At 46.8% G+C, this 19,481-nt stretch overlaps 1 protein-coding gene across 1 annotated transcript in view; it reads left to right on the top strand.

The window, feature by feature from the left end:
* PLXNA4 (plexin A4) overlaps positions 1 to 19,481 on the top strand; it is a 421,348-nt gene that overhangs the window by 360,941 nt on the left and 40,926 nt on the right. Inside the window, exons 16-22 of the mRNA XM_083858928.1 lie at positions 1,933 to 2,026; positions 2,840 to 3,079; positions 4,015 to 4,161; positions 9,368 to 9,602; positions 11,209 to 11,351; positions 14,558 to 14,826; positions 18,189 to 18,255. Coding sequence (XP_083715054.1) covers positions 1,933 to 2,026; positions 2,840 to 3,079; positions 4,015 to 4,161; positions 9,368 to 9,602; positions 11,209 to 11,351; positions 14,558 to 14,826; positions 18,189 to 18,255 — 1,195 coding nt within the window. The remainder of the gene's footprint in view (positions 1 to 1,932; positions 2,027 to 2,839; positions 3,080 to 4,014; positions 4,162 to 9,367; positions 9,603 to 11,208; positions 11,352 to 14,557; positions 14,827 to 18,188; positions 18,256 to 19,481) is intronic.

The raw sequence follows: 19,481 nt of genomic DNA, 5'->3' as shown, positions 1-19,481 counted from the left end.
CAGAGAGAAAAAATTTGAGATACTCTTTGCAAAACTCAAGGTGAAGCGTTGCCCTAACCATGGACCAGTCCAGTCCTTGAGTGAAAGACCACGAGGAGAAGTTTCCTAGGAGTATCTGCTGAAAGATGTGGCTGTGCCAATTCTCTTTGGATAAACCCAAATTGTTTGGTTCACCCATGTGAGTGCCACTGGACGGGCTGCAGCAGAGCATCCCCCAAACCTGACACCTATTCTGTGCATGTTTGCATCCATCCCTGCCTCCCCAGCTGATTAATAATGGAAGATAAATGAAGAACACTGAAAACAAAGGTCAGAAATGGGGGAGATTTGCTGCCTTCTTTCTCACAGGGTGTTTAATCTCTGGAGTTTTCTCATTTATAATGCACGTGCTTCACCTTTCCTGGATGTGCACCTTTACCTGGAAGCAGGAAAAGGATTCTGAGCTTTCTTTTCACAATCCCATTAATTTCAACCTTCCCAGCAGGAAATAAACTGCATCCTGGACACTTTCCAAAGGGAGTTATAGAGGCAGGTGCTGAAACTTCTGAGAGCATTCCCCAAACTGGGAAACCCTCAGAGATGGGGCTGTCTGCTGGTGACATTTCCTCCTCCTGTCCTGTCTGTGTGAGCCCTGACAGGGGAAGGCTTTGCTTTCTTGCTTTCTTGGATAATTCTTCTCCTTTCAGCCCTGGATCACTCTACTCTGTCCCCACCTCATGGTGAAACAGCAGAGCTCAACCTGTGTAGGGGTTTTAGTTCACCAATTTGAGATTTGAGGCTTCTTCCCTCCTCACTAAATGTCAATCACATCCTGATAGATCAGAGCTGCTTTTATTTGGGATGGCCAAAGCTGCCTGTGGTGAACCCTACTCCTTGATGTGATGTTCAGAGCCAGCCCTGAGAAGCCTGGGAATGGTCCTTTGCAGTTTCCTCCCTCCCTCCTTCCCCTACATTCCCCCAAGTTCCCAAGTCTTCCAGCTGCAGCTGGAAGAGGCAGGGGAAAGGAGAGAAGGGTGTTTGTGAGAGCTGTTTCTTTGTGGTGACAGTGACTGCAGGGAGTGAGGAGGGCTCCAGCTACATCTCCCCATAAAAGTGAGACAATCCACCAGATGTCTGTGGGCTGTGGCTTGTGAGAGTTGGCTTTCTCAGGAAATTTGCCTCTGTCTGTTTTGGATCCTGATCTACCTGGGCCACCACAGGAAAACCAGGGCAATGCCTGGTGCACACCAGAGCTGAAGACTTTGCCTCAATTTCTTCTAATGGCTGCAGGACTGGGTTCCCTGGTGGCACCAAAGAGTTCACTGGAGTGACACTGTCATATTCAGGGTGAGGTTTGATAGCAGGTTAGATATGGGGTACAGACCTCAACCCAGAATCCTCAGGAGCTGTTTCCATGGCACTGTGTCTGTCAGGGCTTTTTGGGTTGGGCACTGGAGCAGCTCCCCAGGGAATGGGCACATCCCCAAGGCTGCAGAGCTCCAGGAGTGTTTGGATAGTGCTCTCAGGGATGAACAGGGTGGGATTGTTGGGGTCTCTCTGCAGGGCCAGGATTTGGACTGAATGGTCCTTGTGGGTTCCAATTCAGGATATTTTATAATTCTGTTACTGATTGAGGTGATATGGGAGGCACAGCCTGTGCACCATTTTATAGATCCCGTGTTGAATCTCCACTGTTCATCTCATCTCAAAGCTTGTGATGACTGAATCCTGACAATGAGAACCACCCAAAGCATTTGTCTTTACTTATTTCTCCCCTTATGGATGAATGAAAAATCATTTGTTTTGTTCTTCCTTCCCTCTCTACAGGACCACAAGATGTGGTCAGACACTTTTCAACCAACATTTAGGAACACAGATCACCCACTCCTGATGTGATGAGCTCTGACATCTATCAGCTGGGTTCATTCTTTAATCCCATTTCTTGTTCTCCAGTGGCAACACTCCCATTGCTGTGTGGGGAACTCACCTGGACCTCATCCAAAACCCTCAGATCCGGGCAAAGCATGGGGGAAAGGAGCATGTCAACGTGAGTACCACTGCAGAGCTGGGGAGGGGACGTGCCATGATGGGGACAGGGGCTGGCTGACACCTCTGGAGCCTGAAATCTCCTACTGCAGCCTGAAAAACAGGGCATAGCTTGTCTCCAGAAATATTATCTTGTCCCTGAAGGACAGACAAAAAAAAAAGGGGTTTTGGCCATGCTGGAACCAAACTTCAGGGTCTTCTGAGATCTTCACATTTGTCTTTGATTCTCCAGATTGCTGGGATTAATTTCAGGTACCAACCTGATATCCAAACTGGAATACTGAGCATGCACTGCACCAACACTTTTGGAAAAACGACCAGAGTGTGAGACCTAATTGCAAGGTGGTAGCGAGGTTTTTACTAATCTGTGAAAAAAAAAAAAAAAAAAAAAAAAAAAAAAAAAAAAAAGGGAAGAAACTTCTATTTCAAAAAGGAAATGAAGTCAGGGAAAGATGCTGACTCTGGCCACAGAGGCTGAGCTCTCTCAGGAGGCACAGGAGGCCCTGTTGAAGTGCAAACTGCTCCACACACCTGCCTCAGCAAGGCTTTCCTAATCCCTGCCCAGCCTTGATGGTGTGGTGGGGAATGTTTGGAAACAGTGGAGCAGCAGCCTGTCCCAGGATAACCATGGGGGTCTGCTCCTCCCTCGCCCTGGGAGTCATCTGCCCACCAGGAAGGATGGGGACATTTCCCATAAATATTCCTTGTGCTGGGTCTCTATTTCCAGAACTCTGAGGTGCAGAACAGCACAGAGGTGACCTACCAGAGTCCTAATTTCCCATAAACACTCTTTGTTATGGGTTTCTTTCCCCAGAACTGTGAGGTGCAGAACAGCACAGAGATGACCTGCCAGGCCCCAGCACTGGCTGTGGACCCCAATCACCAGTCTGAGCTCGCTGAGCGCCCGGAGGAGTTTGGCTTCATCCTTGACAATGTGCAGTCCCTGCTGATCCTCAACAAAACCAACTTCACCTACTACCCCAACCCCATCTTCGAGGTTTTCAATCCCTCAGGGATCCTGGAGCTGAAGCCTGGAAGTCCCATCATCCTGAAGGTGAGATGGGGACCAAGGACCGGGTGAGGAAGGACAAACCAATTCTGCCTCTTGCCCCTCTGTGCCATAAATCATCCTGATTGCACCCCAGAGATTTCCTCCATTCCTTGCCCCTTATGGAACCATATCAGAGTCACCATCAGCAAACACCAAGCACTGCCCACACTCATAATAAAAAATTATAAACTCCTGTGTGCAGCCTAAATTTGTACCCACTGCTGTTCACCGGAGAACACCCTTGCACTGTGGCTGGCAGTGAAATACCCAACTCTCTTTTCTTTCTTGTACATTCAAGACCTTCCTCTCACCCTTGTTTAAACCCAAACCAGTCCCTTGCCATCTCTGTAAACTTCACAGCAACACAGAGAAGGAATTTTATCATGCAGCATTTCTGTATCACTATTTTTACACGGTAAACATGCAAAAAATTTATTTTACCTGGAGATGCTTTTTTGCATGTTTGGCAAGGGATCTCACTTACTTGCCTGATTATATTTAGTGAGAGCTTTATTGTGCGGGACTCAGATGAAACATTTCTTGTTCAGTTGCAGAGAGGGAGGAGCAGGACAGGCCTTTGTGACTGCTTGGAGTCTGTAACCACTCATGCTGTTCTCTGCATGAGCTCCTAAATTGGCTTTTCCTCTCTGTGTGAGCAAATGGTGAACCACAAGTGCCGCAATAGAATCATGTTTAGGTTGGAAGGGACCTTAAAGACCATCTCATTCCAACTCCAGCCATGGGCAGGGACACTTTCCACTGTCCCAGGTTGCTCCAAGCCCTGTCCAGCCTGGAGCAGTGTCAGAATGTCCAGCCATCCACACCTCTCCACTGCAGTACCAACACTTGTACCCCAGGAATGAACCAGAGAGGGAAAAGAAAACTCTTTCCTGACTCTGATTTGGTTATTTTGGGGTGTGATGTTCCTCTCTGTGCAGGGCAGGAATCTGATCCCCCCCGTGGCAGGAGGCAATGCCAAACTGAACTACACTGTCCTGGTGGGTGAGAAGCCCTGTGCAGTGACCGTGTCAGACGTGCAGCTCCTCTGCGAGTCCCCAAACCTCATTGGAAGGCACAAGGTGATGGTAAGTGATGCCTGACCCTCCCTGGGTGGCTTGGGAGGGCACAGCAGAGCTGGAGAGCTGGAAGAGGGCTCCAAGGGGTTTGCATCACTGTTTGCCTTCACAGAAACATCAGGGTCCCTTTTTATTTGGTGTAATATTCTCATCAAGGGTAGCTTGAAGAAGTGGAACAGTGGAAAAGTGACCTGGAGATCTTTGTGGACAGTGAGACCACCTTTCATGATCAAACCCCAAATAGGAGAGTTTGCCTCTCTTCTGTTTTTTATGGAGGAACCCTGGATGCTCATGTGACACAAACATGTAACATATTCCCACATGAAATTGTTAAATTCAGCACAGTCCCCATCACTTTGTTGACAGGATGGTGACTAAAATTTGCCTTTATGTAGAAGTGGAAAAAAAAGAAAAAGCAGGATGTGGACAATAGTGTGACTGGACTTCAGAGTTTTGACTTCTATAAAACTTAATGTGCTCCCACAAATCCTTCCTGGAACCTGTGAAGAATGGACCTGGTGATTGCATCAGAGGGAGCTTCTCCTCCTCTCACCACTTATTTATTTATTCCTTTTTTCATTTTCCTCTCAGTAATTTGAATTCCTTGATGCTGGTGCTTGATAAACCTCATATCAGCAAACACCCTGGAGTTGTACCAAGCTGTGGGTGGGAACAAACAAAAGCTGACAACTGACATCAGTGTTTTTCATTCTTTGTCAACAACTTTTTTTCTGTTCCACCCCCCAAAGCTGTATCTGCCTCATATTAATTTATTTACTTCAGTGCAGTGAGACTCAGACAGTTTGATCTTTAAAAATTTTTTTTCTGGGAGCTTTTAGGAAGCAAGAGTTCATGATGACCATTTTTGGGTCTTGTTTGTGGCTGCTGCTGGGATCCCTGGTAGTGGCTACTTAACTTCTCTGTGCCAGAGTTTGTCATCTGGAAAATAGAGGTAATAATCCCTTCCAGCCATGCAAACACACCGTGACTCTCGATTCATTGCAAAGCACATTAAGGCTCTCCAAGAGGAGCAATAATGATGTGAGAGATTTTCTCTGTGTGAAAACCGAAGCTTTTTTGAGCAGGGCCATAAATGTTCCCTGTCATTTTCATGGATATGATTAAACATATGGTTAGTCAGGGACGGACAAAGCCAATCCTGGAGAGGCAAAACTCAAAGCCAGGTGAGCAATAATCAACCCCTGGGGATCCAGGATGATGGACTTCTGGCCAGGCTGTGCTAATTGGGAAGACTCTTCTGCTGCTGCAGCTTGGGACAGTTTAAGTGAAGGCAAAGATTAAGAAACAATCTCTTTTTGAGGATGCTGGTGAAATGGGGAACTGAAAGAGGATGGAGGTGCTCCAGGATGGACTTTGCATCTGGAACCAGGGCTGGAAAAAGCCTCCTCTATCATGGCACAGCATCTCTGCTGCTCAGGCTGGGACCATGTTTCACACAAACATCTCTTTGATGGCCACGATAACTGACAGTAGTTCCTCCTCCTGATTCTGCCAAAGATTTACTGTCTGACCTTGAGGAAATTGTTGAACAAACCTTTTCTTTGCAAAGTGAGGTGGCCACGAGCTGAGAGGGAGCCATGGGAGTGAATCAACTGGTGCAACACAGAGATTATTTCTAAGTGAAGGAGCAGCGGCAATGACACACGTTGATGTCAACACGCTTTTTGATCTGGCTCAGCTGTCTTTTACACAATGACAGAGTTAAGTATTTGAAAGAAACAGCAAAGGAAATAAAAGACCTGGGCGATGGTTAAAAAAAAGAAGATTGACTAAAACTCAGAGGCAAGTTTTTTTTCCCAAGGGAAAGAAGGAGATGTGAGGAGGATCCACTAGAGGCTACGCCAGAGGAGGTTTGCAGGGAAGATGTGGACTACATCTGAAGGGTTGCTGGTATCTAACACAGTCTGGAAAGTTCTCCAGACCCTGTATAACTGGTCAAATGCAGCAGCTGAAGTTCAGGGCATGATTCATCTCATCCTTAGAGGGATAATTTTATTTAGCCAGGATAAATTTGCACAATAAAAAGCTCCTTCAGAACTCCTGAACTCCTAAAGGTGGCCACTGAGACACTATAGGAGAAAAACAGGCTCTGACATAGAGCCAATTTAGAGCACTTAGCGTAATTTAGGACAAATTCATGATTAACAGTCTTAAAAAATGGCCAGACTGTTGTTTGGTGGGTTCATAGTCAGTCATCTGGAAGGCAAAAATATCTTCCTCCAGAACCACTCGGTGGGTTAAGCAGTGAAGTAGAGCTATATGTGCATATTTTCTTGTCTTTCTTCTAAAAGCTCACAATAACACTGCAGCCTCGTAGGCTTTCTTCTTCAAGAGCCAGAATCCCTCAGATCATGGCAGCTTCACTTGTGGATTGTGAGACCTTCCCACTGATGAAACCACCTTTAAAGGGGAGCACACTGGGCCTAGCTTTGAACACCTGCTTTTTGGAGCTCAGATCCCCTTACCATTAATGGAGAGAAATGGGAACTTCTACTGAATGAAACGACTCATCCCGATGTCAAAGGTGTTGGGAGCAGCTCACATAAATCACATCCTGAAAGTGTTTTTTTCTCTTTGTTGACTCTGGAATCGTGCTGCAGTGTCTAACTCGGATGTGCACGCGGAATATTTGCTGAGAGAAATCCCACCCGTGGAGACGGGCTGCTCTTCCAGCTTTGAGGATGGATCTGCACTGGGATTTGGGATTGGGGTTGTTTGAGTCTAGTCTGAGATTCGTTGAATGGACTCATCTGACTGCAGGGCTCAGAGAAAGAGAAAGTGAAAAAAGAATTAATCTATTTATTGATACACTGGCAGGAAGGAAAGCCTACAAGCTGGGAGAAATTTTTGCTGGCTGAATTTGGGGCAGTGACAAAAGGGCAAAAGGGAACAACTACCAGTGCATGGATTAGGCTGTGATTTTGGCAGTTTGCCTGATCAGCTGAGCAAGCCAACAACAAACCTCAGGATTTAGTATTGAGTTAGATCTTGTATCTTGAAATAGATGGAAAAACTCTACTGCTGCATCCCCAGCTGAGGTTCTTTGGCCGCTGAAAATGCTCTACAAGCCATCAGTGTCATGGTGGCAATTGGTCATCTTGAAACTATTACCTGAACAGTTGTTTAGGATTAGTTGTTTTTTTATATTGTGGACATTTCGTCTCTTCAGACCCCATCCCAAAATGGCATGAGAGGGCCTTGTGGGTGGAAATTTGCTGTTTTCAGACATTTGCTTTGATCTTGTCCATGATTTAAAGGTTGTAGTTGTGTCTCTTTGGCCAGGACCCACTGAGGAGCAGCCTACACCTGGTGGTAAAGCAAAACAACTTTCTTTCCTGGGGTTGCAACTGGGGCTGAAATAACTTCTAGAAGATGATAAAGGACACTGAGATTCATGTCCCCAGATGGGGTTGGGGTGGAGAGCACCTGGAAAAATTCATCAATTCATGATTCTGCTCTGCAGTCTCTTCTGCTGGCTCCAGCTGGGCCAGTTTCCTCCTCCTGCAGCCTAGAGAGGAAACCTGAGTAGGTGCTTGAGCTGAGATGTGGGAAACCCTGGGATTAATAAGTGTCCAGGGAGGCTGGAGATTAACTGAGAGCCAGTGGGATGCAGGACAAGGCTCAACACCAGGCTGGAGTGTGGGGGAGAAACATGAGGAAATGTGAGGGAGAACTCCTCACAATGGAGGAATAAAACAGTTTAATTCCACACTGCAGTGGTCCCAGGTGCAATGGGAGTAGGAAACAGTCAGCCCTGGGGTCTTGAGTGCATTTCTGCCTGGCAGCAAGACTTTGCCCTTTGTGCAGGGCCAGCTGTGACACAGCTGTGATGGGTCTCATCATCCTTCAAGCTCTTTGCATGGCGTCTTCCCAGCTTTCTGCTGATCTACAACCAGCATTCCCAAACCACAGCACAGCCCTAGAAACCTTTTTATACTTCAGACTGGTCAGCAGAGCTTTTCTCCCACCACTCAAGCTTTGCCTACTCTACAAATAGCTTTGTAGAAGCCTGAAGCCAGAGGTATCCTGTGGGATTCCTGCTGGGAGTGGTGTTTGTGTTGTAAAAAAGGGCTCTAAGGGACTTGCTTCAGCAGAACATTTTGTTGGGCTTGCAGCAGGAGGGCTTGCAGGGTTTCTTTCTGGTTGTTAAAACCAAGGCAGTTTCACAGCAGCTTCTTCCAGAGGCTGGAAGCAGCTCTGGGGAACCTCTGGAAGCACATGGAGAACAAAAAGCTGTGTTCAACTCCTACTGGTGAACATCTGCAGTCACTCTGGCAACATGTGGCTAAGATAGGGGCTGTGAAGAGAACAGGCCAGGCTTTGTGGGGTTTGTTGTGGTTTTTCACTACCCCAGAGGCTTCCAAGGACAATTTTGTTTGGTGGGAGAATCAAAAGAAAATAGTGATTTCTGCAGTCCCACTGTACGCACTGCGTCAGGTGTCCTCTGCCTCATTGTGGGGTTAGCACCCATCAGACCATACCTTGAGCTCGGTGTTCTGTGTGTATTTTGGGGCTAAGTGACATCAGTGCCCCATACAACACACCAGGGTGGGGAATCAAAAATCCAGAATGAAATCCAAACTGATACAGAGAAATTGTGACTGGTGACTTGGTGACTTTGTGACTTGTCTCACCACAAGTTCCTTTTGTGGCTGGGTTCATGGTGACTGTTGTAGGACATGAAAGAAAGATGAGAGACTCCAAATATTTCAGAAGGCAAAGAGCATAGAAAAAAGGCTTTTATTGTCTTATTCTTACTACCTTTTATAAGGTGTTCTGATACAGACTTAATAAGATTGGTGAATAGCAACGACACCTCTCTAATCCTATTGGTTTAACTAGAGAAACAGCAAAACACCACCTGGAGAAAGATTGTTTTGAGAAAGGAGAGTTGTTTGCCAAGATTGCTTTGAGAAGAAGCTTTCTTAAGAAATTTTTCCTTGGGGGAAAATGTCAGCAGCTGCCAGCAGGCTAAAATCTCTCAGATCCAGAAATATCAGGCCCACAGGTGACTACCAACGGAGGTGATTCTATCTGGCATTTCACGTGTTTTTAAGCTGTTCCATATCCAAATACTTCCTCTCTTGGGTTGGGGATGTCACCACCCACCCCCAGCCAGGACAACAACAGAGTTCTTCTGCCTTCCTTCTTGCTTGATGGTTTCAGTGCAGCTCTTTGCTGCTTTTCCCTCCAGGCTCGTGTGGGAGGCATGGAGTTCTCTCCAGGGATGGTGTACATCTCCCCAGACAGTCCTCTCAGCCTGCCAGCCATTGTCAGCATCGCCGTGGCTGGTGGGCTGCTCATCATCTTCATCGTGGCCGTGCTGATCGCCTACAAGCGCAAGTCCAGGGAGAGCGACCTCACCCTCAAGCGCCTGCAGATGCAGATGGACAACCTGGAGTCCAGGGTGGCCCTGGAGTGCAAAGAAGGTAGGATGAGGAAGGCAGGATAATGCTGTGTTGGTTGATGTTGGAGTTCAAGGGACGAGGAAAACTCCTCAAATTGCCCTGAGGGGTTTGAGACCCTGGGTGGGACCCCAGGAAAGCATTGCCTTTGACCTTAGTCCATGGGAAAAACTGGCAACACTTATGGATGAATTGAAAACAACAAAGATTTAAAATAGATAGTAGTTTAGTTTGTCACAGGGTGAAAATGTGTAGTTTTGGGGTTTTGGAATAGAAATAGATGAGAGCATGATGGAGAATTTTGGGCAGTGTCTTAAGTTCTTCTCCTTCTCCTCCATCCTCTGCTGTGACAGTGGCACAGAGACATTGGTAGAATGCATTTGATGTAGAGAATTACGTGTTTAGGAGCGATAGTGATTATTGGCACAAAACTGTAAAATAGCACTTTTTAAGAGTTAATTGGATTAGAAACTTTTGAAAGACCTTAAGCACTCTAAGCCTGGTGTTCTCAGCAGTGGGTTTTTCCAGCACGTTAAGCCTGGTGTTAGGCGGTGCGCAGACCTTGAGATAAGAAAATTGAATAACACCTTTTAAGACTGAAGCTGCAAGTTCCACTCATCTTTTAAACCCTGGTACAGGACTTTGCAAGGAAAAAATCCCTAATTAGGGGGTTCCCAGACTCAAAATTCAAGACTGGTAGAAGGGAGACACCCAGTCACAAAGCTTTGAGCCAAAGCACCACAGTGTCGAACCCCGTGGGTGTAGCTCAAGCCTGGATCTAATCTGACTTTCCCTGTTTTCCCTTAGTCCAGACGTTCTCCACCCTTTCCTAACTGGATTTGGCAATTCCAAATCCACAGAAAACCTTGGCACATGTCCCTGGGGAAAGGCTGTGGTGTGGGAAAGGCAACCCTGCTCCATTAACCTTCCTCTCCACATGTTGCCTCCCCTTATTCTTGTTCACGAGAGTCTGTAGCAATGTGGAAATAGATGGTGGTTGCTGCCACCTTTCCTCAATAAGCATCTCTTCTGGAAAAGCTGCTTGGGTAGGCACACAGGTAAGGAACTCAGGTCCACACGCCACACACACCTCAGCTAGCTCAGCAAGGAGAGGCAAGAAGAGTCTCCTGTGTAAGTTCCACTGAGGTTTATTTTGCATACACACACTGAAGGGTTCATGGGCAAAAGACTCAGATCTAAGGAGTTCTCAGGGTTAAATATGGGGTCAGAGGCCAATGGTCTGAGGGCAAGGGGTGGTACAAGGACAGGGCAAAAGGCAATGATCTATAGGGGATGCAGGGACACCAGGGGTACCATGACCAATGAGGAAACAGGGAAAGGAGAAACCATGAGAACTGAGGACATATATGAACCATAGAGGTGGGCAAAGCCCACGGGTAAATGGGGAAAGCAAAACTGAGGTAGAGTAACATAGTGTTGTAGAGCACCATAGGAGAAGTCTTTTCTTTCAGTCCAGGCAGGGAAACTCTGTGGTAGATTCTTCCAGGGCAAAGCCCTGAAGGTTTCCCTGAGAAGTTCAAGGGTTTTCACAAGAATTGTGGGTTTTCCCATTCTGGTGAGGCTGATCTGGATTTTCACTGCTCCCTGAGGTGTTCTGGTTTTGTGCCAGCCTTTGCAGAGCTGCAGACAGATATCCATGAGCTGACGAGTGACCTGGACGGAGCTGGGATCCCTTTCCTTGACTACCGAACCTACACCATGAGGGTGCTTTTCCCTGGCATTGAAGATCATCCAGTCTTGAGGGATTTGGAGGTAAAACAACAATATTTCCTGCTTCTAGCTCCTCTCATGCCTCCCTGTTCAGTCCTCAATTCCAGAGGTTCTGTGATGGGGATGTGATGACTTGATTATGCTGTGCCCTACAAGGGGTGAAACAGATCCTCATTAAAAATCTGGGTTGAGAGGGAAAATGTTTGCTGTTATTTCAGATCATATTGGATCATAAAATCATTTAGGTTGTAAAAGACCTCTAAGATCATAAATTCCAACCATTAACCCAATGCTGCCAATTCCATCACTAAACCATGTCCCCTTGTGCAACATCCATGCACTTTTTGAAAACTTCTAGGGATTGTGATCCCACAACTCCTCTGGACAGCTTGTCCCACCATCTGATCATCCTTTCAGTGAAGAAATTTTTCCTAATTTCCAATCTAACCCTCCCCTGGCACAACTTTGAGGCCATTTCCTCTCATCCTGTCACTTGTCACCTGCTAAATTCTCTCTGATCACTCAATTATTTGGAAGACTCATAAATCCATATGCATTAGGTCTACTCAGCTAAGCTTGTCGTTAGTCTTGGCCCTTCTGTGGCTTGAGTTTTAGACTGGATGTAATATTTTCTGCCATGCAGGGGTGAGGAAAAGCTGTTGTATGTCAGAGGAATGTGTTTGCCTGTGTCATCCAGCTTTGCATGACCCTCACTCTACTAAGAGACCAGCTTTTCTTTGTGGCAACCCCTATAAAAATAATGTCACTGAGGGAGGTCCACCTTTGCTGCATTCTGGTTTGCAGTGAGATGAGAAAACCATAGTATCAGTCTGTCCATACTCTGCCCACACCTTCCTCCTCCACTCCGACCCTCTGCAGGGAGATTGGAGCACAGTGAGACTTTGTTCTCAAACCTTGGGGTCTACACAGAGCCCGTATCACCTGAGCGGTGACAGGAGATTGATGGGAGCTCAGGTGAGCTCTGCCAGGCTGAAATCTGCTCCAGGCTCTGGCAGGTGGACAGGCTCTGCTCTAGGAATACCTGGGCTGGAGAATCAGGAGCTTCACCGTGGCCAAGGTGTTGGCTGAGGTCTCTACAAAACCTTTGGCAGGCTCTGAGCTCCAGAGAGGCTCTGGCAAGGGCCTGGGAGGTTTCTGGAGGCCAGGCCTGGGCTTGGTTGGCTGGAAGGAGGAGCAGGAGCTGGAACAGGCAGGCCCAAGCTTGGCTGGCTGTGTAATCAGAGAAGCCTCCTCAGCTTCGCTCCTGCCCTTTGGAAAAGCCAAAATTCATCCGACTGTGTGGAGAGAGACATTACAAAATCTGATCTGCCAGCAAGGAGGGCTTGTGGGACTGGGCAGGGGGCTGAGGGGACTGGGTAGGGTTATGTTACACAGAACTACCAGATAGATTTGGAGTGGCATCCAGCTGCTTTCCCTCAGGACCAGCAGCTCCAGCAAAGGAGGAGGAACGAGGGGTGCTGAGCCTCCCTGTCACACGTGTGCACACACAAACACTGCCATCATCCCCAGGGCCAATTTCAATCCCTGCATTCATTAACCCCATCCAGCTGATCACAGAACAGCATCTGACCCCTGCAGAGGCCTTAGCAGGGATGCTCCCCAATGTAGATACACACTGAGCTAATGTTTCAATCCAACACCTTTGATCTCTTCTTCTTTTCATTCCATTAATTTTTCTTTTTTTTTTTTTTTTTTTTCTTAATTCTTTTTAAAGCTTCACAGCTCTCTCAGTGTCATCATCTTTGGCTACCAATGTGAAGGCAGCTCCCATTCTGCTCCCTTCCCTCTAGCACCCAGAAGGAATTGCTATTTATTGCAAAAGGCCCCAGCACAGATCCCACAGTGAGAAGGTCTTACTTATTTCCAGTTCATTTGCTAATTAACTGCTTCCAGATGCAGCACAAAATAACTTTTTGTCGTTATTTTGTTTTAATTCTCCATAATATCCCAGGGATAGACAATATTAAATGTTCAAGCAAGTGAGTTAAAAATAATTATTGGCGGGATGGGTGGTAGTGGTTTGTTGGTTGGTTGGTTGTCTCAATCTATTTAGGAAGTAATTTATTTGTTGGATGAAAAAAGGGTTGAGAACTCTAATTTCCAGAATGAAAAAGTAACGACTCTATAAGGGGCCTTGCACTGCTTGGCTGTTAAGGCAAGCCAACTTATTTTGTATTAAAGTGCCAAATTTGGGTGGTTATTAATTCATATATGCATTGGTGACATGTGTTGCTCTGTGGTGAGACTCTCCAGCTTCCAAGAAAGCTTTTTCAAGGGCTGGAACAGCTTTAACAAGTGAAGGGATAAGTTTGGGGTTGTCTGTTTAGGTTCCATTTTTGCCTAGAGCCAGAAGGATCAAAAAGAACTCTGTGGAGCCCAAGCTCCAGCATCAAGGTCCTAAATTGTTCCATATAAAAATGAGTTCATCAGCCTCTCACAGCTGAGAAATACGAGACTTATCAATCACTCTGTCTCCAAAACACCTCAGCTCCCAAACCCAGGGGTTCTACTGGTGCTCAGAGTGTCCTCTCACACCTTCCCCTGCCTTGTTCTTCAAACCAAGGCCCAGTTCCATGGTCACCATCTCAGGCACTGCCTCACTGCATCTCTTCATCTCCCCAAAACCTCACCCTGGGCTCTCTTTCCCATTCACCATCTCAGGCACTGCCTCAATGCATTTCTTCATCTCCCCAAATCCTCACCCTGGGCTCTCTTTCCCATTCACCCTCTCTCTGCCTCTCCCAGCTCCCAAAAGCTGAACTCCAAACCTCTGCAAGCAGGTCTCTTTGCAGGAATGAGAAAGAAGTTCTGCATGAAATCAGAGTAAGACTTCAGTCTGACTAAAATAAAAAAAAATAACATGGCATGGCAACATGTTTAGGCATCAGAAATCCCTTTTGGATGTGCTGTTTAGAGAGGGGAACACAGGACAGATGAAAAATCATCTGGATGTGGCTGGGAGTCTTCTCAGGCTTCCTAATCATTGAAAAAATCATCTGGATGTGGCTGGAAGTCTTCTCAGACTTCCTAATCATTGGAAAAATCATCTGGATGTGGCTGGGAGTCTTCTCAAACTTCCTAATCATTAGATGTTGTATGGATTCCTTTGCTGTCTTTCCTTAGGTGAGGAGCTGGAGGGACAAGAACAGAGAGAGTGTGACAACAGGAGACTTGACAGTGGGAAAATGAGGGAAAGGGGAAAAAAACCTCCCTTTCTTCTTGCGCAGGTCCCTGGCTACCGGCAGGAACGGGTGGAGAAGGGGCTGAAGCTGTTTGCCCAGCTGATCAACAACAAGGTTTTCCTGCTGTCCTTCATCCGCACACTGGAGTCGCAGCGCAGCTTCTCCATGCGGGACCGCGGCAACGTGGCCTCGCTGATCATGACGGTGCTGCAGAGCAAGCTAGAGTATGCCACTGACGTCCTCAAACAGCTCCTGGCCGACCTCATCGACAAAAACCTGGAGAGCAAGAACCACCCCAAGCTGCTGCTCCGGAGGTAAGGATGCCTGGGAGTGGAGGGAGCCGGGACGGGGAGGTGTCGTGGTTTGAAAGCAAAACGAGTGAGAGGCTCCAAGTCAGAAATACAATTTCAATACAACAAGAAGAAAGGTAAAATAAAATAAAATAAATCCAATAATACAAAAGACCACTGACAGAGTCAGAATACAACCTGAGCAGGGTGGTGGAAGCAGTCCAGATGAGGGGCTCTTCCTGAAGCAGTGATCCCACAGAAAGGTCTGGTCCTCTGGGAATCCAGTGGGTCAGGGCTGCTTGTACTGTCCCAAATCCCAGATTCTATCCAGGTGGGAATGCTTGGCTCCTCCCCCTGGGTGGAGCATCTCCCAATGGGATGAGGAGTCGTGCAGTGGGTCCTTGATGGCCCATTAAACAGAGATAACTCCTGGAGGGAGTTCCCTGTGAGTCCTGGGCAAGGCATTGATGGGCCATGAGCAGAAGAGCCCAAAGGAGGGGCCTGGGAAAACACTGCCGCACCTGGTTCCAACAGCTCATGAAGATGGTGATAGAATAAATACTTTGTGTACATCCTACACTGCAACTCAGGACAGGAGGCTGTGCCTGCATAAAGGTCGTGATGGTCTTTGGAGATGGAGGCCTTGCTCTGTCTCCTCCCTGACCAAAAAGTGATGCCTTGGGAAGGCTGACCTGGAACAGAGACTGGACAGAGCTAGAAAATAAAGTAGGTGTTTATTAAAAGGCCTTTAGGATACACCTTGGGCAGGGCAAGAGCCTGGCCAGGGCTACACCCAAGGTGGACCCAAAATGGTCACAAAATGGACAACTGGTCATGACATCTCCCACTTGTATAAGTTTTGGTCCATTTGCATATTGGGGTTTAATTGTCCAATTACAGCTTTAGATGATGGAGTTCCATCCTTCTTGTTTTCTCTCTTCAGCCACCCTTGTTTTGTGCTTTTGGGCCTGAAAACTTGTAACTGTTGTCCTTGGTCTCCATCTGGGAAAGGATTTGTTTTGTCTCCCTGTTCTGTGAAGATCTGAGTGACACTTAATGTGAAGCTCAGAACTGCACTCCTAGGCAGCACAGAATCTGAAAATATGAAAGCTCAAACTTAAGGCATCAAAAGTAGTCAATGATAAAAAGTTACAGAACTAACCCACCTCTGGATTTTCATGTGGATCCTCCAAAAAGTTTCACAAGGACAGAGAAAGCTCAATCCTTATTTTCGGTTCTTTGCATGCTTAAGATGCTAATTTATTCTTACATTTCCTTTTGACCTGAAAACCCCAATCATGTTGTGTAGGACCTGTAGGATTATCACACATATGGTCTATTAAATCACCGGTGAGAGGAAGTCAACTTCTTCCATCTTCTGCCTGGGACATGGATTTCCCAGCTTTGTTTCTTGTTCCTGAGTTAACTACAGACACATGGAGAGTCTTCAGCTGCATTGTGGGATCTCATTTCTCTCCCAGACCTGGGAGTTAGTGGAAATCAGCTGAAGAGAGGGACAGCAGAACTGGTGTCATACAGAGAACAAGTTTGAATTGATGCTTCTTGGCTTGGTCTAAGGTCTAAACTCCACAATTCTGTGGGAAACCTCAAATTAAGAATTTACTGCTCTGTAATTAATGTCCTTTCCCTGCCTAGGGAAGTGCTGCCTCTTCTCCCTGTAGGATCAGATTCATCTCCTTTTCACAGACTGAACCAACTCTCCTGCTTCAAGGACCCTAAATAAAATCATGGGGAGTCTTCTGGAGATGAGTGGCCTTTTCCACAGCTCAGAGCTGACTCTGAGGGGCCCTCAGTGGATTCTGATGGACAGCTTGGATAGGGAAGGGATCTCTGGTGCCTGCTGGGCTGGGAGGTTTTTTCATCTGGCACATGGCCCAGTGTGGAGAACCAGCAAAAAAGGAGCAGAAGGCACTTCTGGCATTCAGGGCAGCAATGCCAGGGGCAGAGGCTGGACTTCGCTTTGGTGTCAGTTGACTCCTTGATGTGATCAAGCCCTACAGCCTGGCTGGTGACCACCCTCCAGCTGTCCCCAGGCTTCCTGCCTGTGCTTTTCCTCTGATGCTGGATGGCACTGCCTCCCCCCTTCATTTCCTTCCCCTTTCTCCATCTCTTTGTCATCCTTCCCCTGTTTATCACTCTGAGCATCCCATCTTTCCTCTTTCTCCTTCTTCCAGCTCTTTTCTAAGTCTTATCCTCTCTGTTGGAAAAAAATTGTGGCCTTTGGAAGGAGATCCAGCTAACAAAGAAGGCACATCCAGTGTTCCAGACTCTGGAAACACCAGGAGAAGTTCAGAGAAGGAAGTTCTGCACTGAACAGCACGAGAACAGAACATATGAACAGCTCAGGGCCTTGGGTCAGATGTTGGTGTGAGGTCCTCAGGCAGCTCTTTGGAGCAGCTGGATTCAACTTGATGCTTCCCTTCCTTCCCCATGGGTCTGTGAAAAGAATCTTTTGCAGTTTTGGAGGAGTTTGACAGAAGAAAGGAGCAGGTAGAAGTGATTTTCCCACCTCACTTGTATCCAGTGTTCATCTCACATGACATTCATGCCCCAAAGATATTTTCTGAGCAGAGAGCAGTAACAACAACAAGCAAGAACCTCTGCATGGCTTTGGTGAGAGCCAGGACAAGGAGCCACTTAAATTCCTCCAGGCAGGGACTCTTTTTTTTTTTTTTTTTTTTTTTTTTGTTTTTTTTTTTTTGTTTTTTTTTTTTGTTTTTTTTTTTTTTTTTTTTGTTTGTTTGTTTGTTTGTTTGTTTTGTTTTGTTTCTCCAAGTTTCTCTTGGTTTCTCTGCTGGAGCCAGCATGGCTTTCTGCAGGAGAAGCTCACTCAGAAGCCCTGAGATGGATTTTTTGTTTGATTGAGGACAGAGTGCTCAAGGGCAGAAGGATGAGCTCCGTGTATGTGCCACGTTGACACGCTGAGGAGTGTAATCACTCCCAAATGCCAGGGAGATAGGCAGTGCCAGATAACTGTTCCCTAGAGACTTAGATCTGTCTCTCCTGAGTATTTATACAGCCTCCTTGACATATGGCCTTGCTCTGAGCTCCTCAGACTTGATGGATTTATCCCCCCTGAGCTCTTTGGAGAAGATTCCCTCAAATGTCGTCAACTCCTTTTCCTTTTCGTTGCTGGAGAAGCTGAAAAACAGATCCACAGGGACTTGCAGCCGCAGGAGAATCAACAGGGCAGCAAGGCTTCTCCTGCAGGTTTCCTAAATCCAAACCTAAACCAGGGAAACTAGGATGTGCTAAATCCTGATGGTGCCATGCCAGACTTCCAGGATGGACAAGGACAGTATTTTGATAGGACCAGCATGACTAACTCATTTACAATTCTCTTTTTTTTTTTCCCTCCACTTTAGGACAGAGTCTGTGGCTGAGAAAATGCTCACCAACTGGTTCACCTTCCTCCTCTACAAGTTCCTCAAGGTAAGAGGAGGGGCATGCCTAGAAAAACAGCTGCTTTAAAGCATTTCTTCTTGGTGAGGATCAGTTGGGGTAAAAAACTTCCCAGATATAAAGTTAAGGTGTTTTTTTTTTTTTTTTTTTTTTTTTTTTTTTTTTTTTTTTTTTTTTTTTTTTTTTTGTGTGTGTGTTTTTTTGGGTTCTTTGTTGTTGTTGTTGTTGTTGTTGTTGTTGTTGGTTTTTTTGGGGGTTTTTTTGGGTTTTTTTGGTTTTTTTTTTGCCTCTGGAAGGAGGTCACTGCCTAATAGGAGATGAGCTGTTTTCTGACCCAGGGAGAACAAAGAGGGACACTTTGTTAGAGAGGCAACTTGTTGGTCTCTCTCTTGTACAGAGGTGAGGTTTAAGGGTCAGTGCTGAAATGGGAAGGATTTCAGAGCCTGACTGAGACCTGTGTGGAAAATGCTGTCCTTTTAACAGCAGGCTGAGGTCTCCATCATGTGGTGACCCCCAGTTTCAGTGCCCAGTGCATGGAGATCTCCTTCCACCCCAGCTCAGAGGCAGCACTGAGACACAGCCCCACGAGGAGTGGAGGGACACCCATCAGCAAAGCTGTGTGAAAGAACTCGAGTGGAAGGATTTGGGGCACCCCCTGAGCTCTCTCATTCCTCCTGGAAGGTCTCCTTGGGGTTTGTGTAGTTAAAAAAGCCTCTCAGTCCTTGAGCACTGCCACTGGCTGCTGGGGGATCCAATTTCCCCTGGGGGACCCACAGGGAGCCTCAAGAATCACAATTGCCAAGCTCAGAGACAGGGTTTTTTTGCAAGGAGCTGAGCTCTGCACCTCTCCCCCTCTCCCACTGCAGCTGCTAAATACCCTCCCACCTCACATCCTCATTTGGACACAATAACCACCTCTGCCAGGCAATTTGAGGCTTTACAAACAAACCCCCAATCCCCCCCGAGCCTTCCCCAGGCACGGCCAGTTCAAGGACGAAGCACATGGGAAAATTTTGAAGGTCCCTGGAAGGTAATTTCAGTGACTTCAGTATCAGATCCCTGCTCTCAGCTGAAAGGAAAGGATATAAGGAGGTGACTCTCTAAAGAGCTGCTTTTATAATAGGCTTTTTTCACCCCACTCAGCTACTTGTCTTCTTGCCTTAGCCTGAACAGAGGCCTGATAAGGGCAGGAGACAGGCACACAGAAGCAATATGCTGCTGGCAGATAAGCTAATTAAGTGGGAGACAGGTGTAGG

The sequence above is a fragment of the Zosterops lateralis genome (genome assembly GCF_965231275.1).
Source record: "Zosterops lateralis genome assembly, chromosome: 4".
Lineage (NCBI taxonomy): Eukaryota > Metazoa > Chordata > Aves > Passeriformes > Zosteropidae > Zosterops > Zosterops lateralis.
The sequence above is the reverse complement of the archived record's forward strand: the minus strand, read 5'-3'. Positions and strand labels throughout refer to the sequence as shown.